At 42.4% G+C, this 26,131-nt stretch overlaps 1 protein-coding gene across 1 annotated transcript in view; it reads right to left on the reverse strand.

Annotated features, from left to right (window-relative positions):
* The window catches only part of dip2ba (disco-interacting protein 2 homolog Ba), a 183,655-nt gene that overhangs the window by 61,396 nt on the left and 96,128 nt on the right, over positions 1-26,131 (reverse strand). The window contains exons 3-7 of the mRNA XM_060938440.1: positions 18,510-18,656; positions 11,583-11,708; positions 10,977-11,198; positions 6,678-6,815; positions 1,261-1,380 (exon numbers count right to left, since the gene is read on the reverse strand). Of these exons, the coding sequence (XP_060794423.1) occupies positions 1,261-1,380; positions 6,678-6,815; positions 10,977-11,198; positions 11,583-11,708; positions 18,510-18,656 (753 nt within the window). The remainder of the gene's footprint in view (positions 1-1,260; positions 1,381-6,677; positions 6,816-10,976; positions 11,199-11,582; positions 11,709-18,509; positions 18,657-26,131) is intronic.

Genomic DNA, 26,131 nt, shown 5'->3' on the forward strand with positions numbered 1-26,131 from the left:
ATGGACTTACTGGACATTGGTTTCCAGCAGAAAATGACGGTTTGTAGCGATTTCCATTGCATGCACAACATTCCGGACGAGATAGCGAGACCAGCAGGGTCTCCGTGGATTGTTATCGGGTCTGGCAGGCGAAAGAGGCGGCGTCGGGAGAGGAAGCAAAAGCGAGGCTGCAGGCAGAGCCGGCCTGTTGACTAAGCTCAGAAAACAGCCACTCAAATCTCCACTGCCAAGCCTCTACCTCTCCAACGCCAGATCCATGGTAAACAAGACGGACGAGCTGGAATTACCTTATTCTATTCTATAATCGGCTGGTCAGTGCTATACTCAATACTTAAGTGACTTACCCATCCAATGAGGATTCTTGTTTACAAGATGCCACATCTGAGTCACTGACAAATCCTGAATTTCTGTAGAGATAACTGTCCAGAGATTTATAAGCACGCAGTGCTTCACCACTGAACAGCGAGGGAAAGTTAATGAGGTAATTATACACGTCTGGGTATTCCACCTCTGGCAGTTTAAAATCCACTGACACGGTCGTGAAAACTACATCCGGTAAGCGATAAGGGTCACTAATCTGTAGGTCGTTTATTTTAGACATATATCTAATCTGTTCATTAGAAAAATGAGCCGTGTAGTCCGTCGGTTGAAATTGATCCATTTTGTATAGAGTGCAGCAGTATTCAGCGGTGTTTTTTACCGACAAGATGGCGGCTGTTTACATTCCGGTCACGTGACTGCAAGATCTCTATACACTCCAGTGCCAAAAGTATGTGAGCACCCGACCACAACACCTATATGTGGGCCTGGATCAAACTTTTGCCACAAAGTCAGAAGCACGGTTGTCTGGAATGTCTCTATACGTTGTAGCATAATAATTTTATTTCATTGGAACTAAGAGGCCCAAACATGTTCCAGCATGAAAATGTGCGAGCTTCAAAAAGACACAGTTTACCAAGGTTCGTGTGGAAGAACATGTCGAACCTGACCTCAACCCCAATGAACCCCTTTGGGATGAACTGGAACATGAACTTCTGGGTGAACGAGCACAAATCCACAGAGCCACAGTTCAAAATCGAGTGGAAAGCCTTCTCAGAAGAGTGGAGGATGTTTTAGCAGGAGTACAGGGACGAATCCATATTAATGCCCATAGTTTTAGAATAGGACGTTCAGTGATCGGGGGTCCACATACTTTTGGACATAGAATGTACCGTAGATTGCATGATCTGATCGAGTTGACGGACTTGAAACTTTTTCTACCTTCTACGATCTGCTCAGCATCATCCAGGAAGAATTCGCTTAGTGGAGGACGTTTAGGTCTTTTCAGAGTGTTAAGCAGCTGCTGGATCTTCGTGGAGACTCTGCTGTGCACTGGAACGCCTACACACACACACACACACACTCAGCTCGACACACTCTCTACAAGAGGATATTAGCTAGATAAGAATCAGCACATGCATGTGAGAGGAAACAAATTTACAAGGTCACACCATACATCACGATTTGTATCAACAGGAAGAAATCACTATCACGCCATCACTATCACACACACAAACAGTGAGGCAGCAAAATACTGAACACAAAAGCGAAAAGAAAAAAAGAAAAAGGACAGGGGTCACTGCATTGAAGGTCTTTCACTTGCCACGGTACCTTTTCCTATGGTCAGAAAAGCAACCCCATGAGATGGATTTAAAAAAAAAAACAAAAAAAACAAAATATGGGTTAAATACTGGATTCACAATGTGCATAATAGTAAATCACATTACTCTCTTCGTTTTTAAAAAAATGCATATTGTAAATTACCGTATTTGACGCACCAAGAGTAGACTGAGGTGTTGAAGGAGAGTACAGAACGACCTCAGAAAACCTTCACATGCAATATTGATATATTTATGATCGATCCGTCTTGGGCAAGGGAGATATAATGATCAAAATCACTTTTATTTTCCCCAAATCCTTCATGAATATTTTAAGATGGTTGGTATTTGACATGATTACGCCACCATTCCTGAATGGTGGTCAATACTCCTAACCCTGAAACGCTCAGCTCTACTTCGACTGCATTTTAAATAACTTCCAAGCTGTCTTCAGGTGAAGACCAGTGAAAATGAACAGCTCATCTACTCTTCACCCTCTGGGGTCTGAGGGTATTTTCTGGCACTCTACTGATTTTGGTATGCTCTGATTTTGTCGTCAATTTCAACAAATCTAAGCAGCATTTTCAAAGTCGTATGACTTTTTTTTTTTTTGTATTCAGCACAAGTTCAGCTACAATAATCTCTGTAGTATGCAAGTCATGATTGTACTTTAAAAAAAAATAGATAAATGAAGATGTTATAAAAAGCAGTTTTAGAACCATGTTGGAATGTGTGGAAAAAAACATGACCTTACCCATTGTGACGAACTGTTCTGGTCACTTGAGGTGATTCTGTTCAGTCTTAGGAATGGATCAAGCGCAAAAACTTAAACCTGCTCCATTGATTTGGAGAATTAAATGGCCATCAAAAAAAAAAGGATGTCCTATTGTTTTGGGATAAAGGGTTGGCAGTGGGAGGAATATTCAATGAGAAGAGTAAAAAATTCCATTCCATTTAATGAGAAGAGTGAAAACCTCTCCTACTGCCATCTCTTAATCCCATCAGCTCAAGTCCCAATGGGTAAGGTCATTGTTTTCACACATTCCAACACCATTCTAAAACTGCTTTTTAACAGCTTCGTTTATCTGGTATTTGACTCTATTCAGCGTGTCTTGAAATTAACTCTTGCACTATTTTACTCCGTTCAGAGCCACAGCCAACTCTGTTAAAACAATTACTCTAATTTTGTTCCCAGCCCAACTCCAAATTTTACTCTCTATACTCAAAATTAACTATTTTTGAAGAAAATACTTCTACGTAACTCTGGAGAAATTGCTCAGTCGTTTTTTTCTGGATATGCACTACAGCGCATGCATATCAACCGATTTGCTCGAAGAAATATTTAAGCCAGTATCTCACTGGGCTGCGACAGCCTGCGACTAATTGGAGACAACGATTGCAATAAAATATACGAATTAGCGACAATTTTCACTTGGAATCACACTGAATTGAAATTTGCATATTTTACTGCAATTGTTGAGTCTCCAACTAGTCACAGGCTGTCGCAGCCCGGCTTTCCCTCGGCAGGCAGGGAAGTAGAGGAAGCCTCACGGAAACTGACTTGAGAAGGGTTCGCGATGGCTTTGCGACACCAGTGACGCATTTGCAGCTATTCTGAGAGAAATTTTGTCGCACGAATTTTTTGAACATGTTCAAAATATTTCAGCGACGAAGGAGCGACACTTTGCGACTCATGCGAGGAAATTAAGAAGCCCCGCGAATGTTTCAAGACACTTTTGAAACTCTCTCGTGAATGACGTTCGCAATTTGTCGCAAGCTGTCGCAGCCCAGTGAGATACTACCCTTACACTTACGCGAGTTGATCTTTGGCTGGATTAAGTTAAAGTTAAAAAAAAAAAAGCCACTACTCGTCATCAGTGTCGTAGTTCTCAAGACTGAATTGAATCACTATCCTGAATCATCTGATGCACATTAAATCCGTGTGCCATCTCGCAACAAGTTTTACCTCCAAATAGCCTAACCTACATCTGACAGATTTTATCCTGTTTCCAGTGGGCGCTCCCACCGTGAAAGAGAAACCAATCGAAACCGAAAGAGTGAAAGTGATTATCATGCCGTTACTTTGTGAATAGTCTTTTATGAATGTCTAAGTGGGAGCTCGGTGCTCCGACTCCGGTGTGACTGAGTAAGGTAACAAGTTTTATATTTTATCTAATTTAGGTCATTTAAAAACTATAATATTATTTGGCAGTGGGCACATAGGAAAGAGTAAAGTTTCTGTTAATATGTTTATCATGCTTGTATGATGAAAACTTGAAGACATTTATCTAAATACATGACCTCCTCATTCGAAACCTGTCGAGATTCGCTGGCGAAGCTCTCGACCCCAGAGGGTTAACGGTCATACAAGACTCCCTCCTCCTTCTTCCAGTTGAAATTATTAAACTTCCTTCACAAGCTCATCAACTGATCCTGGCTCTGGATTACACCTGTCCTAAAATATTCACAGGCTCCTCATGAAAGCACACAATTAGCTCAAACCCCTCTTTCTTTCCGACCTTGTGATTCCCTACCAACACTGACACATGCGTCGATCTTCCTCTTAATGCTTTTAAGCAACAGCTAAAAACAGTCCTACATGTACAGGCTCTGTCAGTGCGTTTACACTGTGTGCACAATTATTAGGCAAGTGAGTACTCTGACCCTACCATTATTTCTATGCATGTTTTGCAACCGCAAGCTAGATACACTTGAATGCTAATTGGATTTAAGCATTCTCAGGTGGTATTTATTTGTGTAATGAGGGAGGGTGTGACCTAAAGTCATTAATACCCTATATTAAGGTGTGCATAAATATTAGGCAGCTTCTTTATCTCAGGCAAAATGGGCCAAAAAAGAGAGTTAACAGACACTGAAAAGACAAAAATTGTAAAATGCCTATCAGAGGGATGCAGCACTCTTGAAATAGCTAAGCTATAGAAATGTGAGCACAGAACAATCAAATGTTTTGTTGCAAATAGTCAACAGGGTCACAAAAAAATGTGTGGAGAAGAAAAGACACAAATTAACCGCAAAAGACTTGAGAAGGATTAAACATGAAGCTACCAGGAACCCATTATCCTCCAGTGCCACAATATTCTAGAGCTGCAACCGACCTGGAGTGTCCAGAAGGACAAGGTGTTCGGTGCTCAGAGACATGGCCAAGGTAAGGAAGGCTGAAACACGACCACCACTAAACAAGACTCACAAGTTGAAATGTCAAGATTGGGCCAAGAAATATCTGAAGACAGATTTTCCAACGGTTTTATGGACGGATGAAATGAGAGTGACTCTGGATAGACCAGATGGATGGGCCCATAGCTGGATAACTAATGGACACAGGGCACTTTGACTCAGACACCAGCAAGGTGGTGGAGGGGTAATGGCATGGGCTGCTATTATTAAGGATGAGCTAGTTTGACCATTTCAGGTTGAAGATGGACTTAACATCAACTCCCAAACCTACTGCCAGTTTCTAAAAGATACATTCTTCAAGCAGTGGTATGGGAAGAAGTCTGCATCATTCAAGAAGGCCATGATTGTTATGCAGAACAATGCACCATCACATGCACCCTAGTACTCCACTGCTTGGCGAGCCCGCAAAGGCCTTAAAGATGACAAAGTAATGACATGGCCCCCTTCCTCACCTGACTTAAACCCTATTGAGTACTTGTGGCCCCTTCTTAAGCATGAGATTTACAGCGAGGGAAGACAATACACCACTCTGAATAGCATTTGGCCATGGTTGCTCCTGCACAAAAAGTTGATCGTCAACAAATCAAAAAACTAACAGACTGGATGGAAGGCTCATGGCAGTTATTGAAAAGAAGGGTGGCTATATTGGTCACTGAATATTTTTGAAATGCTAGAAGTGTTTATTTGTTAATTCTGAGTTGTTTATTTGTTACACTGAAAATTAAAATAAACAAGTGAGATGGGAAACTTTAAGCTTTTCATTTAGTTGCATAATAATTCTGCACACTAAATGTTGCCTAATAATTGTGCACACTTATATATTCCCCTGAGAAGGCCTAAACTCCCCTTTCCTTTGTTAATCATTCTGGTTTTAGGTTTATTAACAATTTGGATTGACTGAGAACACTGCATTTGTTCAACGATAAAATTAATCATCAGGAATACAACTTGCCTAATAATTGTGCACACAGTGTACATGCACATAGAGAAAATCAAATTTCTGCTGTAGCTCGACTGAAATCGAAGTTCTAAATGCCATGGATACACCTTAGCTCGGCTGAAATCGGACCGAACTGGATTTCTTGTAATCGAGCTACGCAACCTAGATTATGTGATTGTAGCCGAGCTACTTAGTGCGTGTAAACCCTATCGAGCTACGGAGTCGAGCTACTTACTTCCCTTCCGGAAGTGACGAGTGACGAGACCACAAGCGGGAAACACAAGAGCCTCGGTTGGCATGACAACAGTAGTAGTAGCGAGCAGCAGACGAGGTCAGGAGGAACAAGGAGAACGAACGAACACGGAACTGATAACTTTGTTGATACTCTTGAATAGCTCTTCATGACGACAACCGGGAGTGTACCAACACGATGGGGCGTGTAGCGCCACCTGTGGCTCGGGTGCACAATGTACCTCACACAATAGCTCGATTTCCTTGTGTGCATGTAGGATTGGATTCCTCTGGCACCCCTGCTGGGACCCTTTGCTCGACTACTGACAGTAGCTCGATTTGGATGTGCATGTAAACGCACTGTGTGTAAAACTTAAGACTCGGGCATTTTCGCAGGCATTTTCCCAAGCGATGACTTAAACACTTGTAATATTGTTTGCTCTGTCCTCGTCACAGAGTTTTTGAAAAGCTTAACACAACTATAATGCATTATTGTATTATATTATAAAGTCCTTGTTATTAAAATATGTACAATTACATAACTAGAGTTCATATAAATGAATATTTCTATAAATGGCCTGTAAATAAATATAAACTGCAGTGTGTACTTCTGAACAGCTGTACTGACAACTGTAGAGCACGTAGCTGTGTAGATCAGAGTGTAAGGTGCTCACCGTCTGCAGTGTCCATCATGCTGGAGCGGTTACTGCCACGACTCACACCCTTCACTGCAGGGCTGGAACTCACTTCCACCCGCGAGTTTCTGTCCTGAGGCACGGAGGATGTCACATCAGGAGGAACGCTGCTGCTCTCTGGATCAGGACATAGTGTGTAATGATTATAACTGGGTCAGGTATTGGAGAGAAGTATCACGTTTTAATATAAATACGCATGTGATTATAGGAAATCGGGTGTGCTGATTATCGAGAACTCGTCCAAATTTCTCGACCAATCACCTCGAGTGACTCGGCAAAATGGCGGCTAATCGCTTCGTCACCATAAGTGAGGAAGAATTACAAATGACGAAAGAAAATGCCGTTTCGACAATCACGAAAGGTGCTCCAAAGTTTGATCTAAAACTACTCAAAGCTAAGGTGGGATTGTGATTTATTTTCTCGATTTCAAAACATTTTGCGTGACTCGGAGTAGATCAGTGACAAGTCTGCGCAGCACCTTTATTACATTTGCACGCTGCTTTTGAAGTTTGAAATAAATTTTTTTAAACGCATTAAAAAAAAAAAAAAACACCCGTGTATTTATACTAAAACAATTATCCACCTCAGGCTCAGTGAATATCGGCCAATAACAACCTCGATTTCGTCTCGGTTATTATGTACCGATATTTGCTTCTCCTTTGGCGAATAATTTAATTATTACACACACACAGGACACTTTTTTGAATGGAATAAAAACGTGTTCTGTTCCCTTCTAGCGGGTTTCATTCATTTGGTTCGATAGCATGCAATATTGTTAGCGTATCACTTATTCAACATGTATTATGCCACTCTACCCAATGGAGGATGAGCGTGCAAGATTGTTTTAATACTGCACGTTGTCAAGACAACACGACGTCACATATCGGAGCTGATGCGAAGATCCAATGACAAAACTTCTGCTGCGCAGGCGCATAATCATTTCTTTGTCGGCCAGGAAAGAGAAAATCCTGTGCTAGGTTTAAGTACTAAATAAATAAACTGAAAACTGAAACTAAAGACATGCTGAACACCTAAAAGACTACCAAAACTTGATTATATAATCTTCTCGCACATTTACAAGAGAAAAACATACCAACGGACATGAAAAAAAAAAAAACTGGAAGAGAGACACGGAGATGTAAAACTTCTGCACGAGCGAGTGACTGACAGTTTGTACACGAACATAGCCGTGAGGTTTGCTTCATTAAAAGCGGAAGATTCAAAGAGAAAGACGCGCTGAACACCTGAAGGCTCCCAAAACTTCATTATAAATTCTTCACGCATATTTACAAGAGAAAAACATCAATGGACATCGAAAAACTGGAAGAGAGAGCAATAGCGGAAATATTGTCAGAGCTCTACTTGGAGGTGAGGAAATGTGACAGAGACTTTTACAAGAGGATTTCACTCGTGGACTTCGCTCAGTAAAGCCCTTTCGTTTTGAACAACTGCAATGGAACAATTAACTACGACCAAAAGTAACTTTGAACTTGAACTGTTAACCTGGATATAGCTTGTATACAAGTCGGGTTGTTGTTCAGGCTTTCTGGACTTGTACCATTTTTATTGTTAGAACTTTGACTTTATACATGTACAATGGATTGACACAACATTGGATTACATTTGATCAGAATCAGCATTCGATATTGGTCAGTAACCCCCCTGTTCTTAAAGCGCATATCACAGGTAAATTCAGGAGCAAGATCCATGTCTCATCTCCTCATCTGTAGCCGCTTTATCCTGTTCTACAGGGTCGCAGGCAAGCTGGAGCCTATCCCAGCTGACTACGGGCGAAAGGCGGGGTACACCCTGGACAAGTCGCCAGGTCATCACAGGGCTTACACACAGACACAGAACCATTCACACTCACATTCACACCTACGCTCAATTTAGAGTCACCAGTTAACCTAACCTGCATGTCTTTGGGGGAAACCGGAGCACCCGGAGGAAACCCATGCGGACACGGGTAGAACATGCAAACTCCACACAGAAAGGCCCTCACCAGCCACGGGGCTCGAACCCGGACCTTCTTGCTGTGAGGCGACAGCGCTAACCACTACACCACCGTGCCGCCTATCAAGATCAATGTAATTCTCTTATTTTATATTAAACTTTGGTCAAATATCTGTCACATTCTGCATTCTCTGCAATTTTTTTACCTTGCGCAATACCAGAAAAATTCAGTTGAAATCGAGCCGTTTGAGGCGAATTGGTCCGCCTCTGAAAAAACTTGGCATTTGGATTTCCCGGCAAACACTGATTTTCGTGACGTCGCGTGCGGGACGCCTCCTTCTGAATCCTACATCAGCGCTGGTTTGTTTATGAGAAAACGACCTGGTGGTTTTCTGCAAATTTCTTCAACGTTATCGCGTAATTATTAAAATGGATAACAGATGTATCGTAGGAGGGTGTAGCAACACCAATCTTGATGGGATTAGTACTCGTCATTTCCTAAAAGGCCGGACAATGAGAGAGAAATGGGAGCGCTTGGTCTACACAGGCTGTGCACTGAAACCGTGCAAAGCTCGCGCAGCCTGCTGGCGCTTCCGCAGATAACGTCACGAATCTGGCTCCAGACTCACTTGGGATTTTTCCAGACGTGTTTTGTCATTTTATTTTTTTCTGCTGTAGACAGATGGCCTTATGCAAAATTACCCTTCTGGATGAGTGTGTAAAGGGACATACTTTCATATTAAAAAAACAAAATTGGTCCAGAATATGCACTAAGTTTTTGTAAAATCTATAATTGTTCCATCAAATGTGTATGTAGTATAATAATAATGATAATAATTATGGCTTTTTTCGTAGTATATCAGATATATTCCATTCAGCTACTCGTCTTCAACTTGGACAAGATCATGCTAGCTGAATGGAATATATCTGACAGACCACTCAACGCCAGCCAATATTATTTAATTATACTGTGGATTTTAAGTTTTTCTCCTGCATAAGTATATTTTGAACTGTTTATTAAAAAAAATCATAATTGGTTTCGGAAAAAAAAAAAAAAGGACGAAGTATCAGAGCGACAGTAAAAAACTAATAACAGAAGAACCAGAGTGCGGTGGTAAAGCATCCCGATTTCCTACTAATGCTGGAGATTAATAAACATTAATTACTCTATAGTTCTGGCCACAGTGCAGTTGTAAAGAAACCCAAAGTGTTGCCATTATTGGTAGTCGTGCACATTTGCATCGTGCATCTCCAGTGTCAGAGGAGCACATGGACCATCACCAAGAAAATCAGTCCCTTAGAATCCATTACTGCTGCTTATAAAACACTGACGTAGCTTAATGATGTGAAACGAAATGGTGCTTGACAATTTCCCTTTGCCACTTTGCATTTATTGAGTGCAGAACACATCCTGTTCCTCGTAATAAGCCACTTTAATGCAGTCAGGTGATGGCTTTTCAGGCAGAAGAGTCTGGCCTGGAAATATACCGAGGCCTTATTCAGATCTCCATCAAATCCCTTTGACACTGCCCTTTTTAAAGCTAAAGGAGTGTTCACACGGCACATATTTGCATCGATGCTGCACCGATGTATTTTGTTGCGATATATCCTACACCGGTGTAAATTTTGTGCAGCGTTCACACGTCACAAACCTGCTTACTAGAGAGAAGCGCGTTAGCACCGGTGCAGCCCCACTTGCGTTCACACGGCAGTTTTTGCGACCGTGCTATACGATAGCATAGCATAATGCGGAAATGGAATATGCTCATGCGTGAAAATGTACTTCCTTTTCCCGGTTGTCACGGCATCACCAAGCGCCGGGAAAACAACGTGGATGAAGACACCAGTGTTGCCAGATACTGCTGACGTTTTCCAGCCCAAAATATGTTCAAATCCGCCAAAATGCACTTAAAACCGCCCAATCTGGCAACACTGGAAGACACGCAGTTCTGTTGTTGTTGATATTCGCCATTTTGGAAGCGCAAAATACCAGGATGCAAATTATGCAATGCCCGTATGTAATCAACTCTCCTCACGCGTAGCGAGTCTACCCCTGTAGCGTTCAGACGTCCCATTTTATATCGGTGCTGCCCCGCAAACTAGCATTTACTCCGGAGTAAATTTCTTAAACCGCCTCCCGAGCAGGGTTAGATTTGCACCGGTTTAAGCAGCGTTCAGGGGCTACACCGGTATAACTTTGTACCGTGTGAACGCTCTACCGGGGCAGCCCCGGCGCTACACCGGAGTAAAAGTTGCCGTGTGAACACCCCTTAAAACAGTGTCAATACTTTGTCGCTGTAAAGTGCGTGAAAAGTGTTGGCGTACCTATGCGAGTGTGCGCGAGCACATCTGCCAGCGTGTTCTGGATGTGGTTCTTGCTGCCGTCTCCGTGCGACAGGGTGGACGAGGCCGAGGATGAAGTGGACGATCCCTGGATGGAGCGATTGATCCAAAACTCCGAATTCTGCAGACTCTGAGCAAGAACCGCACTCACTGCAGCCTGGCGTCTGCGCAGAGACCCTTCATCCTCCGACGCGGACGACGTGTCTACGCAGATGCACAAGATGATCATGAAAAATACCAGCACAAGGATGTTCGCTCACAAAAGTGGCGAGGATTTGATGAGATTTTTCAAATCAAAACCAGCAGGAGGATCAGACTGGAACGGAGTCAGGAACTGAACAGCATTCGAGGTCTCTAGGTCACGCTTCCACGTGTACATGCAAAAACATACAGTACATGCATTTTACATCTTATGTTTTTTTTCTTCTGCACATTACTTATTAAACCTCATAAGCTTTTCTTAAACAAGCTCCTCCCCCTGTCAGCCCTGGCTCTGATCTCTGGCATGCTGCGTCTTCTCAGCCCTGGTCACTGAGCTGTGAACAGAAGGGGCAGCAGAAGGCTAGTGGGCGTGAGCTCGCTACTCACCAGGAGGGGTGCAGTTCTCCATCGCGGCGTGGACAAACGCTGATCGACGCTTAGTGGGCATGGGCAGTGCCATCTTCTGCTCTTTATGCTTAGCTAGAGCCGCCTGTACGGCTTCTGTATGGATATCTGAGACAAGGAAAGAAGATGCATATTACAGTACAGGCATTTCAGAGGATTAGAAAGCATATTCACTTTACTCCAAGTGCCAAGAGGTGCTATGGGGCGTGCGTTTGACGGAACAACGCAATCAAAAACCCATTCACGTTCTCAGACTTGGGCTTAGTTTACCAAATAAGATTGCTCAGAGTTCAAGATAAAGCATTCTGGAGGGCTTCAATGTGTTAAATAAAATGCCAAAGAGACCATTAAAATGCTCTCGACAGCTTTACACTCAAAAACAAGAGCCTTTTTTTTATATTACGCTAACAAAAATAACAATTGGTTCGGGGTCATCTTAGAATAGGAATTATTCCATTCACATTCGCTGGATATGAGCAATCGCACGCTCTGATTAGCTACTCCACGACGACGAGATCAGCTCATATACTGTAAGGAGAGGAAAAACAAAATGGCGGAGTGTGTTGCTGAACCAACTGAGGATGAAATTTAAAAAAAAAACAAAAAAAAAACTCAAAAACAAAACTCCAAAAAAAAAAAAAAAAGTGTACTTGATGGTAAAAATGTCTCTTAATTTCACAAGAATTTATCATCGCATTTTTCACAAACTGCTCCTGTCATTTCGCCGTTTGTTTACGTTCTTAGCGGAATTATGATTTTGTCGGACGTTTTGTATCAAGTTTTTACTGATCGAATTTGCAAAAAACAAAAATACTCCGTTTCTCAAAATCCAGTGAATGTGGATAGAATACAACAAACAGTTATTCCACTCAAACTGGTCATACATAGCTTATAGCCGACTTGGTGCTACGTACCTCATCAGCTATCAGCTCATGTACGACTCAATTTCGTAGAATAACTTAAACAGGCTTTCGTCTAAACGGGGGAACAGGGGCGCTGCGCCCTCTTACTCTCGGCGTCCGCCCCCTTACCAACTCCGTGAAAACATCCCAGCAACACTATGTGACAATGTGTCTGATCATCAAATACGTTATAATTGCTCCAAAAATATTCCAATCATAGTAGATACACCGCCAGACGGTGCAAAAGCAATCCGAATTGGCGTTTTTCAGACTGAGGCGCCATGTTTAGTTGTTTACTTGTCGCGGCTGCTCTCGCGAGATTTGACATGGGTTACATACAAGGTCAGCTGACTTGTAGAGCGAGATTTCTCGAGACTGAATGACCTTTCACCCACCGGCGCGGGAGCTTTTGACAGAAGTAGTTCGCGAGTTGTTTTTGTTGACACTTGGGCATTTAAAGATGTCATCCCGCGGCACGAAGCGGAAGAAAGCCAAAGACTGTCCGGGGCAGAAGAAGATTACTTCTTTCTTTTTCAATGTTGACAGACAATTTGTTACAATTTCCCTCTCAGATAGCCTCAGAATGTCCCATTGGAGCATTTTTCAAAGGCTTTGCACGGCGGGGGGGGGGGACAACTGGCACCATCTCCCCCCCCCCCGCTTCGCTCCCTCGCCATGGTGAGCGCCCTCATACTAAATTTTTCTAGAAAAAACCCTGTTAAATATTAGATATGTTGCCCCTTTTCCACCAAAGCAGTTCCAGGGCTGGTTCGGGGCCAGTGCTTAGTTTGGAACCGGGTTTTCTGTTTCCACTGACAAAGAACTGGCTCTGGGGCCAGAAAAAACGGTTCCAGGCTAGCACCAACTCTCTGCTGGGCCAGAGGAAAGAACCGCTTACGTCAGCGGGGGAGGCGGAGTTGTTTAGACCAACAACAATAACAAGACCGCGAAAGATCGCCATTTTTAAGCGACGAGAAGCAGCAGCTGTACAAACGCGAAGTCATCCATTATTATTATTGTTGTTGCTGCTGCTTCTTCCGTGTTGTTTTTGCTTCAATATTCGCGCCAAGGTTTATGCAAACGTAGCGACGTAACTGACGTATACAGCGACGTAATGACGTGTCTCCCCTTAGCACCGCGAGCTATGGAAAAGCAAACTGGTTCTCAGCTGGCTCGCAAGTTGAACGAGTTGTGAACCAGCACAAGCACTGGCCCCGAACCAGCCCTGGAACTGATTTGGTGGAAAAGGGGTATGTGTGACTATATTCCAGGCTTGTAATACTCGAGTCTGACTCGTGCCCTAATTTTAAGGCTTTGTGACTTGACTTGGACTCGAGCACCGATGACTCGGACTCGCCCATGAACTGCATTCGGACTCGTAAATTGGAGACGAGGACTCGGATTTTTTTCCTTTATTTTTTTGTAACATGCCATAATAATTTGGCAAAAGATCTTTATATTTACATCTACGTTAATTTTTGTCCTAATTTCGTGCAAGAGCGTCACACCTGCACGCCTTAAATGACTCGCACCTGCACAGGATTAAGGTGCAATCAGCATGCCTATCTAAAGACTGAAAAAAACACTCAATTTGTGAAGTATTGACTTGCGTTGCTGACACATTACCGAGCCTTATTTCCTTGTCTGGTTTCCTGATCCCCGATTTCCTGTTTCTTGTTTTTGATTCTGCCTGTTTGCGCCTCCCTCGACCTATCGCCTGTTTCACCGTTGTACGATTTCGCCTGCCGTTCTGGATTGTTTACCGTCTTGACTTGTATTAATAAACACCCCTTCAGCACTTGCATCCGTCTCCCAACCATCTCTGACAGAATACTTCACACTCCCTGATAAAGAGAAGCACATTCACCTGTTCATACGTTATGTTCATGGCGCTGAAACAGCCGCCGTCAAATGGTGCGGTTGGAGTCTTGTTCTCGGACTCGACTCTAATTTTTTTTTTTTTTAAATGACTCGGACTTGAACACTGGAGACTTGAGACTGGACTCTGACTCGAGGTTTAGTGACTCGACTACAGCACCGCTCTGTTGAAATTATTTCCACTTGTCAAGGTGTCATTTTTGCAGTGAAATCTGTCTAAATGGAATGAGGCGTCTAACAATTGGCCATTTCGTAAGCAAACATTTGAGTTCAGCAGTACATCACGATGACTGATGAGGGTGATGCTTAAAATGTTGTCGACAATGAAGTGGTGAAGGGTTGGGGGGGCTAGGAAAGGAGTCATCACATGGGCAGCATTGCAAAATAGCAAAGCAAAGCAGTCTTAAGTCATTCGCTTGGAGTCAGTGCGCGCTGTTAGAGATTCACAGAGATTTTTCTTCCTAGTTTGGCGCCGTCCCTGGCAGCCATGGTGCGCTCTTATGTATTGTTTAGTCTTATTTGTCTGTCTTGGGCCAAACTGCTGAAGTAAATTACCATGGACTGAATGTACTGAAGATACTTTGGGCAAATAGAAAGATTTTGGATTCCTAGGCAAGTGATGTCAAAAAGTTGATTCACAGCAAAGTGATGTGACAACTGGCAACGAGAGGGACGGAAAGAGACGTTCTGTTCCTCGTCGAGAGCTTTAGAACCAGCGATGATGCAGGACTGAAGTAGTTTGATGCACCCACTCATAAAACAACGCAGTGCTGTTATGAATGTTGAGTCTGACTGCAAGAGTGTTGGTCATACTGGACAGGAGGCAGCCTGAAGGTGACGGAAGCAACTGGACTGGCAGGAAAAACGTGAGGGGACTTCATTTTCTCCTCCTTCTGTATCATGGCTGAAGTGCCCTTGAGCAAAGCATCTAACCCTCAACTGCTCCCTGGGCACTGTAGCATAGCTGCCCACTGCTCTGAGTATGTGTGTTTTCATTGTTCACTCAGATGGGTTAAATGCAGAGGAGGAATTTTCACTGTGCTAGAGTATACCAGGGCTTGACATTAAGGACTGCCCGATTGCCCGGGGCAAGTGAAACATGCGTTTGGGCAAGTGGGATATGTCCCCGACATGCCCGACCAGGCAAGTTGGAATGAGCATATATTACGAGCTAGCACCACAAAAATTAGGCTTTTTGATCTTTTATTTCAATTCCTAAGAGCGTCCCTTCACTATGTATCCGCCATTATGTCTTGGCTGTTTTCTTCGTCTCGGTTTCATTTAGTGCTTTGCAAGTTATTTTATACCCCCCCCCCGCTGTTGTAGTATGGTATACATACTGTTTATAGACCCCTTGTGCATGACGTTACGCATCACGTGATAATTACAGCTGGGGTCAGACAGACACCGTCTTTTAGGCATGCAGGGCTTAATCGGTCTTCAGTATGGTTAATTTTTTGCGCCGTTTTTGCTCGTTCAAACAGAGAAACAGATAAGAGGCATTACCGTCTCCCCGCTAACAAGACAAAGGTTAACAAATAGAAGCAAATGCTTCAAGAATCAGGAAATGAGTGGTTAAAGAATAAGAAGAGGAGAGGAGCTCAGCCTGAAAATTCCAGAGAAATTCACGATTGTATTTAAAATGTACTTTACAAAACAAAGTCGGAAGTGAGGATGGAAGAGTTCGCTGAAGAAACTCGTTTCATTTTTTTTCTGCTCGCATTCGAGTTAGCACCTTCATGAAAGAGTTTGATTTTCTTAAAGGTGAAGAAGCTTCCTTATTCGAGACAGAAAACCCAGATTGGTTTCAAACAACTCAGGCATTTAAAAAAAAAAAAAAAAAACCTCAACAAGTAGTGACATGCGTGAAAAATCCTGAAAGAACAGAACAGATTAAGAGCAGAAAGAGCTGGAACTGTGTTTCTGTTATCAAAGGAACATGTGAAAAAAAAAATATATATATATAAATATTATATATATATATATATATATATATATATATATATATATATATATATATATATATATATATATATATATTTTTATCCTCCACCTCTAGGTTTAACCAAAAAAAAAAAAAAAAACGTGCTGCATCATGACAGACCGGCTGCACTGATTCAGTTACAGGTTGCCAGGTCTGTAATAAAACACCCACAACCTATACACTAAACAATTTTAAACTCAAACATTATCCTCTCTGTCATGACGGAGCGCTGGTTCCCCCCCCCCCCCTTTTTTCCTAACCTAGAGGTGGATGATACCGCGAGTTGGCCTAGTGGTTAGCGTGTCCGCCTCTCAATCGGGTGATCATGAGTTCTACTCACAGTCGGGTCATATCAAATACCATCATAAAAATGGTACCTACTGCCATCTGGCAAGGCACGCTGCAATACAGATGTGAGTGGGGAGTCAAACTCTTGCAGTTACCAGAGGACACGCCCCCCACTGTAACCCTAGCTATGTAATAGGCGAGAGGCCGAGGGCTACGGAAACGGAGATCGGCGCCGCCATATGCGCTACATGGCGTGGGAAGGACTTTGATTTGAGAGGTGGATGATATAACACCACCCCGATATATAAATATTCTCAAACACAGGACTGTTCAAAAGTCTTGGCACCCTATTGTTTTCTTCATACAAACTCTGTTAGAGATTTCTATTTGTGGGCGGCACGGTGGTGTAGTGGTTAGCACGGTCACCTCACAGTGAAAAGGTTCTGGGTTCAAGCCCAGCAGCTGGTGAGGGCCTTTCTGGGCAGAGTTTGCATGTTCTCCCCGTGTCTGCGTGGGTTTCCTCCGGGTGCTCCAGTTTCCCCCACAGTCCAAAGACATGCAGGTTAGGTTAATATGGGACGGCCTTGGGCTGAGGTGCCCTTGAGCGAGGCACTGAACTCCCAACTGCTCCCCGGGCGCTGTTAGCATGGCTGCCCACTGCTCTGGTTGTGTGTGAGCGCTCATGGCTCACGTGTCTGTGCATGTGTTCACTGCTTCAGATGGGTTAAATGCAGAGAGGAAATTTCACAAGTGTGTGATGAATAAAGTTGTGCTTTCTTCCTTTTTTATGATTTCTACATTATCGAGTCATGAACCTACAGTCAGAGAGTTCTGCACAAACACACTGAAATTTACAACAGCTGCACGCATGTGAAATGGAAATAAATCGACTAAGGCCACAGCAATTTAATTAGATGGTTCTTGGAATCGCCGCTTGAAAAAAAAATGCAAAATGAAAAAAAAAAAAAATCGAAATCAAACTCCCGCCAACAGAAAAGGTCACGTGACATGAGGTCACGTGACGCCGAAAACCAATCAAATCGCCCCTTTCACTTTAGATAAAGACTTGCGGAAGAAACATGCCTGTGGAGCGGAATCCTACAAAGCCTGTGTTAGCGATTGTTAGGATATTCAGCAAACAGACGCGTAAAATCTTTGACAGGTATGTTGAAATTCTGTTTACTGGTTTGCCTGTATTGGTTGGTCTATTTCCACTGCTAATTTTACTATCAGAGCATTTTTTTTTAATTTGATTTCGCCTGCTCGCTTCATATTTTTCCTGAAAAAATCCAAGAACCAGCTAATTAAATTGGTGTGGCCTAAGGCAGGAAAAACAATTTTGGATAAAACTGTTATTGTCCATTACAAGTAAAAAATAGCCAATAACCAAACTTAATAATAAAATTAATCAACAACCAAACTTCAAGTCAATGTGTGATCATTTAACGTTGCAATTCACAACTATTATTTTTTTTAGGGAAACCAAAGTAGTACTTGCAAAATAGGGGGCAAGTGATGGGGGGGGGGGGGGGGGGTGTAGAAATTAACTCTCACGGGCCCCCCCAGGGCAAGTGGGTTTAAAAGTTAACATCAAGCCCCGTGTACATGTGACAAAGGCTTCTTCCTTCTCAACATCCTTTTTTTTTTTTTTGTAACAGTAGAAAGACACGAGTTGTAGTCAGATACAGTTTTTTGAACATTCTGTAGCTGCCTCTGTAATTAGTGCAATATCACATCACACATTCATGGTACTACCACAGTGAAACCACGGCAACCAGGAATTCAAGATAGAAACTTTCACCAATCAGATGCCACAAAGTGCAACGGTGATGGCGAAAGTGAGTGTATTGGTGGTACCTGATCTGTAACGGTCATCGCGGGCCCCCCCACTGCGGTGCGAGCGGTGTTGCCGCGGAGGGGCTGAAGGTCCTGCATCCGGGCTGGGAGACGAGTCAACACCAGGGCCTGGGGCCAAGTGGATACTCTTTAGGCCTGGATCCACATCTACACACACACACACACACACACACACACACACACACACACACACAACTGAAAAAGGCTATCCGTTGTAACACACGTCACTAAATTATAGCTTTTCCCTCCACACAGCATGAAAACGCACGTGTGTGTTCTGAAAAACATCGAGAGGAGAAGCTTCAAAGGCTTCAAAAATGGCAGCTTTGAAAGCATGAAATTTCAGGATTGTGGCGAGACTTCCACTTTATGGAGCACTTGCATGTGATGTCACAGCCGATCCAGATTGTGACAGACGCCATCTTGTCGGTCAAACGCCATATTCCGCCTTCTACTTCTACCTTTTCTTCTGGAAAACCCTACTATATACAATTCTACTACAACGGCTGCGGCTACAAGCTCTCCCTACCTGTGCACGGTTATGTTTTTTGTGTGTTGTTCGTCTGTACCGGACTTCAATATCCACTACAACCGTATGGACTTACTGGACATTGGTTTCCAGCAGAAAATGACGGTTTGTAGCGATTTCCATCGCATGCACAACATTCCGGACGAGAAAAAAAAAAAAAAACATTCCGGACGAGATAGCGAGACCAGCGGGATCTCCGTGGATTGTTATCGGAAGCAAAGCGAAGGAGGTGGCGTTGGGAGCGGAAGCAAAAGCGATGCTGCAGAGCCGGCCTGTTGACTAAGCTCAGAAAACAGCTACTCAAATCTCCACTGCCAAGCCTCTACCTCTCCAACGCCAGATCCATGTAAACAAGACGGACAAGCTGGAATTACCTTATTCTATTCTATAATCGGCTGGTCAGTGCTATACTCAATACTTAAGTGACTTACCCGTCCAATGAGGATTCTTGTTTACAAGATGCCACATCTGAGTCGCTGACAAATCCTGAATTTCTGTAGAGATAACTGTCCAGAGATTTATAAGCACGCAGTGCTTCACCACTGAACAGCGAGGGAAAGTTAATGAGGTAATTATACACGTCCGGGTATTCCGCTGGCAGTTCAAAATCCGGTCGTGAAAACTCCGTCCGGAAAGCCATAAGGGTCACAAATCTGTAGATCGTTTATTTTAGACATATATCTAGTTATCTGGTCATTAGAAAAATGAGCCGTGTAGTCCGTCGGTTGAAATTGATCCATTCTGCACACGAGTGCAGCAGTATTCAGCGGTGTTTTTGACCGACAAGATGGCGGTTGTATACTTTCCGGTCACGTGACTGCAAGATCTCTACAGATCTTTTAAAAAAAAAAAAAATGCAGTCAGGGTTTCCAAGCCATATGAACAACAGTCAGTGCTAATCATCATCGTGTTAGCCAGCCGGATATTATACATTTACAACACTTTCTGCATGAATGAGTCAGTGTTACTAGGAGAACAAGGAATGACATGATGGTACAAATCTGACCCAAACACCGCAAGTTCATCTCTTTCACTTCCTCCTTGGATTCCTGTTTGAGTCACAATCTGCCATGTACAAGTGTGTCTGTGTGTGTGTGTGTGTGTGTGTGTGTGTGTGTACGCTCAGCTCCAGGCAGAAAGTGTTGGGAAATAACGGGTAGTTTTTTTTTAAAAAATAGAATCCTATTCTCTAAGCCATTTTAATTATAGAGTAGATACGGAGGTAATATTATAAAAAAAATTGTCAAATAAATTAGTTGTTGGACAAGTCTGTGCATGCCTTAAACATGCAGTCTCAACGTCTACCACTAGAGGGCAGGAGGGCGCTAGATATATTTACGATATACAGTTGCCACCCAAAGTCTTTTAGCCTGAAGGAACCTGTGCAACTTTAACAAAACAGATTCGTGGGGTTATAAGTAAGCAAGCAAGTAAATAAATATATATTTTTTAAAATCCTGAATTAAGTGCATGTCCTGATTTTTTTTTTTTTTTTGCTGCACTGGAACAACAAAAGCATTACATCAGTCTTTTACGATGATGAATTCTCACACTACGCGAGATGATAGCAATAAAAATTCGATAACAAGCTTCGTCATAATGTTCTCCATGCCAGGTAAAAATGATAAAGATTCTTAAATGACAGATTTGGGATTAAAACCGATGACTACGAGAACAGTGGAGATGATCTGGGCTCGTGCAGAAAACATTTAAACAGAATAAAACAAACTAAAACAAGTGAGCTTGACGTAATAAGGATCTTTTTTTTGGGGGTTGTCGTCGAATAGGTTTCGTCACTACTATTAGTGTCTTCGTAGCCGTGCTGTGAGCTTCTGGATGAGCATTCGAGAAGCTTTCACACTCAGATTTTCAACTTCGGTGTTGCAAGATGATCTCAAGTCGTAACTGACGAATGTTGATGTGCAATTTATATCTACGACTCAAAACCAGGCCAAAAATTGGACAGAGAACTTTAAACCATCTCGTGCTGTTAAGCATCTCAAACCAAAAAGAGTTTTGCGAACGTGGTTCCTGTGACCGTTACCGACATGGTGAAATGATTATCAAGAACAGTCTTGAATCTTTCTTCAGGACAGAACTTCAGTAATTCCTGCACACATCACAGTTTGAAGGCTGAAACCTAAAAGCGATTTGGATGATTAAATCACCCAATTTTATTTATAGAAATGAATTATACACCTGACTTAAAGGTAGGTTAGGTAATTACAGAGAAATCAGCAAAAGTAAACTAGATTTTTAAAAGTACCCAAACGAAAAATCCCACCCTCTCCTTCCAAAAAACACAGGAACGCTAGAGGTGTGACTATTAATCGATCCCCGAGCGATCGATCCATTTCAATCCATGATTCAAAAATCAATTAGAATTTAATGACTCATGATTCACCGACGATTCACGAACAATACCTAATTTCATCCCGATAACCCTTGATGCAGGACAAACTGACAAACAGCATAATTTTTAGATTAACAAGAGAGCTCTGAGAGCACAATCCAGTGGTGCTTGAAAGTTTGTGAACCCTTTAGAATTTTCTATATTTCTGCATAAATATGACCGAAATCATCATCAGATTTTCACACAAGTCCTAAAAGTAGATAAAGAGAACCCAGTTAAACAAATGAGAAAAATATTATACTTGGTCATTTATTTATTGAGGAAAATGATCCAATATTACATATCTGTGAGTGGCAAAAGCATGTGAACCTTTGCTTTCAGTATCTGGTGTGATCCCCTTGTGCAGCAATAACTGCAGCTAAACGTTTCCGGTAACTGTTGATCAGTCCTGCGTATTATCGACATGGAACAAAGAACCCTGTCAAGTTTCGTGAAATGCCTCCAAAAATTGCGAGAGGAACTGATTTCAGAAAGTGAGTACCCTTCCCAGGACGGATGGATGGACAACGCCATGACATAATACCCTTTTGGACCTTTCAGCCAGCGGGGGATAATAAAAATTGTGAGGGAAGTTGATTTCAGAAAGCAAGCACACCTTGATAAACTTGCCAAAATACAATTTTGTTAACACGCTCAGGTCACCGACCCCCCACAGGGGACTTTTAGGACTGTTAGTAAAAACGCATCTAAAGCGCCGCAAGTTTTTGTGCTAAAAACATTCAAGTAACACCACTAGAAACCTTGAATCTTCTAGTTTTCAAATACACACACATTTTTAAAAAAACCTCTATTTCGCACTTTGGAAAGAGAATAAAAACAAATCTTACAAATTTCTGTACTTCAGCCAGCAGCAGCCTCTTAACAACACACCCATCAGCTATTCACATGTTAAGCACATGGAACATCAGTGTCGTCATTTGCTCACTGTGTAGCAAGGGAACGCGAGAACACACCCCATTTCACCGGTATAAACAAGTGCACATGTTCACTTGTTTCCATACCAACTGAGAAACCTTGAGGAAGTGACTGGTCAAGACGCCATGTTCCATGCCCCAAACCCATGGTAGAGTACAAGTAGTTCATGGGTGGTGTGGACTTGTCTGACCAGTTGATCCAGTACTACACAGCACAGCACAAAACTGTGAAGTGGTACAAGAAGCCTTTTCTTCACTTCCTGGACATTGCTGCAACAAATGCCTTCATCCTCCACAAATAACTCATGCAAGACATGCAGAAGAAAAGCCTGAGCCACAGGGATTTCATGGAGGAGCTCACTGCACAGCTGTGTGGTGTGTCACTTCGTTTTGAGGCCCCAAAGGTTCCTCTGAAGAAAGTTGGCAAGGCTCACAAGCCAGTTTGTGGGACTGAGCTGAACACAAATGGGAATAAGGCCGGTGATGGTCGCAGAGCCTGTGTGTACCGCAGGTTGCAGGGAAGGAAAACAAAAACCCTGTGGAAGAAGTGCAAAACGTATGATGTTTTCCTTTGCCTTCAACCTGACCGGAATTGTTATGATGCTTGGCATCCAGATGAGGACCGCGATGAGGACTGACAGCAGAGAGCTACAATCAAGGGATGATCATTAGCTATTACACATTTTATTGAGTAATCTTACAGTTGAAGAGGGCATATTTATTATAAAATTTAGAAGAAGCCAGAATATTTAATCTGTGACCGTGATAGCTTTGGCGTTTAGGGCTTCTTTTCTTTGCAGTAACTTTCCAAGCAGAGAGGTGTGGAGGGGGGGCAGGGAGGTACAGGGGCCAGGGCCTTTGTCTTTGACAAATGGACTATTGACAGTGACGGAGGATTACAGGTGAATTACACCTACCTCATCAATATTCATTTGAAAGGGTAATTGGCTTTGGAGAAAACAAAGGTAGTCTGAAGTTTCGACAATTAGTATTGAAACTACAGAACATTTCTGAATACTGTTCTTACTTATGTAGCCAACACCTATGTTTACAAGGTTCAGACTTCAAAAGTCTTGTGCAGATATATTTATTGCATTTTTTTTTTTACAAGGTTTGAAGACTCTGAAAATAGTTTTTTGTAAGGTTGTGTTTGACCTTACTTTAAATAAAAACAAATTTCATTACATTCACTTTACCTTCATATTATCGCTGAGGGGGTCCAGAATATAACCATGTGCGTCACTTTTGCATGGATGTTTTTAGTTAGATGAAATACTTACAAATGTCGAGGTTCATCAGACTGCCATACAGTGTCCGACAGGCCCAGGACCTCAGAGTGTTAATAATCAAGGGCGTAACTCTGGTAAAATTTGCCCAAATCAAGCAAAATTTCAATATGTGTATTACTGTCCTATAACACAGCCTTCTGCCAAGTTTGGTGAAATTCCTCCACAAATTGTGAGAGGAGTTGATTTCAGAAGAACGTCCACCCTCATGAAATTGTCAAAGTACAAGTTATTTAATCAAGGGTCAAAACTCTGGGAAAATTTTCACAAACGAAATTAAATCGCAATATGCGCATTACTGTCATATAACAAGGGCTTCTGCCAAGCTTTGAGAAATTCGTCCAAAAATTCTAAGAGGAGTTGATGTCAGAAGGCGAGCGCACCTTCATGAAATTGTGAAAGGACAAGGTTGTTAATCAAAAGCTGTAACTCTGGTAAAATGTGACCGAATTGAACAAAATAATATGCGTATTACCGACATGTAACGATGCCTTTTACCAAGTTTGGTGAAATTTCTCCAAACACTGTGAGAGGAGTTGATTTCAGAAGGAAAATACACTCGTGAAATTGTCAAATTATAATTTTGTTAATCAAGGGCTGTAACTCGGGTAAAATGTGACCGAATTGAACAAAATTGCAATATGCGTATTAACCACATATAATAAAGAATCCTGCCAAGTTTCGTGAAATTCCTCCAAAAATTGAGAGAGGAGTTGATTCCAGAAGGTGAGTACCCTTCCCGGGACAGACATCGCCACGACATAATTCCCCTTCGGGCCTTTCGGCCAGCGGGGGATAAAAATTGGATTCGGTATCCGAGCTGTACGTGAGCACAGCCATGCCTGTGGTTACTAGAGCAATCTCGCAAGATCACGCGGTGTTTTGTGAACAATATGGCGGACGACTCGGAATTCCTAAAGCCACCGGCTTTTAAAAGCCCAGTTTGGCGGCATTTCTTCCAATCGCAGTGCGTCATTTCCTCTCTGGACAATGAATGTTGTGTCTCAAGAGGTGTTATTCAGTATTCACTTGAACACAAGTGACTATATTTTTGTGTTTTGAAAGACTGAGACGAAAGTCATGAACTTTTCATTGCTTTTTTGTTTCTTAGTGTTTTGCGGTTTGAAAATTAAAACATGCCAAAAATGACTGAACTGTGTTACATATTTCATAGTTACATTCAAAGTCAATCGAGTGATAATAGCACTTTTAAAGGAGAACTGAAGGCAATTTTTAAAATCAAAATTCTATTTCTCATTTTATTAAATATCAGAACGCATTTTTGATCGCTATTTTGTCGCTGCTATAACAAGTTATGAGTGTTTGAAATATGCTCTGTAATATATCAGTCCATATGTCGAAGCGATGGCCGTAAACGAGATTCGTTGAGACCTGTGCGAGACATCGTAGGATGGAAGTAAAACGTACAGCGGAAATCAAAGTGACCGACATCTGCCAACGTTGTCAAAAGACGCGCGCGCCCTCTTTCGAATGCTGATGTAATCAAGCCGAAAGTTTTGTTTGTTTTGATAGCGATCAGGAAAGTTTGAAAAAAGTAGGCAGTAATCGTCATTTAAACTCGTTTTTGTGCAATATCTCGTTTGGAAAACAGTTTTCAAAATGGTGGCACTGACACCTGGCTGACGCTTCACGTTTCAAAGTCTCGCACAAGTCTCGTGAAGATCGCACGGATAAGCGACACCTGCCGTGGACCAAACGAACTAAATTCAACACGGCTAAAAAACGAATAGGCCGATAAGTATAATATTTAATTGCAATTAGTTGCCAATATGAGTCACGATATAAGGTTACTAAAACCGAAAACGTCATTGAATAACACGTTAATTAAGAAATAAAGCAAGTTTAAAAATGACTTCAGCTCCCCTTTAACAACAGACATTGTTGCAAAGCAGCTTTACAGAATTTTAATGACTTTAGGTAATTTTATCCCGAATCTTTCCCCAATGAGCAAGCCTGTGGCGACGGTGGCAAGGAAAAACTCCCTCAGACGACATGAGAAAGAAACCTCGAGAGAAACCAGACTCAAAAGGGAACCCATCCTCATTTGGGTGATAACAGATAACGTGATAACAGTTTTAACATGAAGTCTGTTTCACTGATGTTATAAAACTCTTCATTGAAGGAAACTTGAGTGCAAAACTGTTCATGATGACTGCAGTCCTAAGGTTAGCAAGTCAACTGTAGTCCTCAGCCATAAAAGCACTACAGTAAGCGTCCAGAGCGTCTTCCAAGCGTGACTTTCAACTGTCCATACAGAGGCCAAAAAAAAAAAGTGTGCCTTGTGATTCGTGGAAAAACTGAATCGTCACACCTTGAATGAACGCGCACTGCCTGACTACCGCTGGAGCCCAGGAGAGAGCGCACTGGGGGGAGAAGTGTAGCGCATCATTGTCATATCCATATCTCGCGTCTCATTCACAATGTTAGGTGTTTTCTAATAGGGCTGGGTATCACCAGAT

The sequence above is a fragment of the Neoarius graeffei genome, chromosome 13 (assembly GCF_027579695.1).
Source record: "Neoarius graeffei isolate fNeoGra1 chromosome 13, fNeoGra1.pri, whole genome shotgun sequence".
NCBI lineage: Eukaryota > Metazoa > Chordata > Actinopteri > Siluriformes > Ariidae > Neoarius > Neoarius graeffei.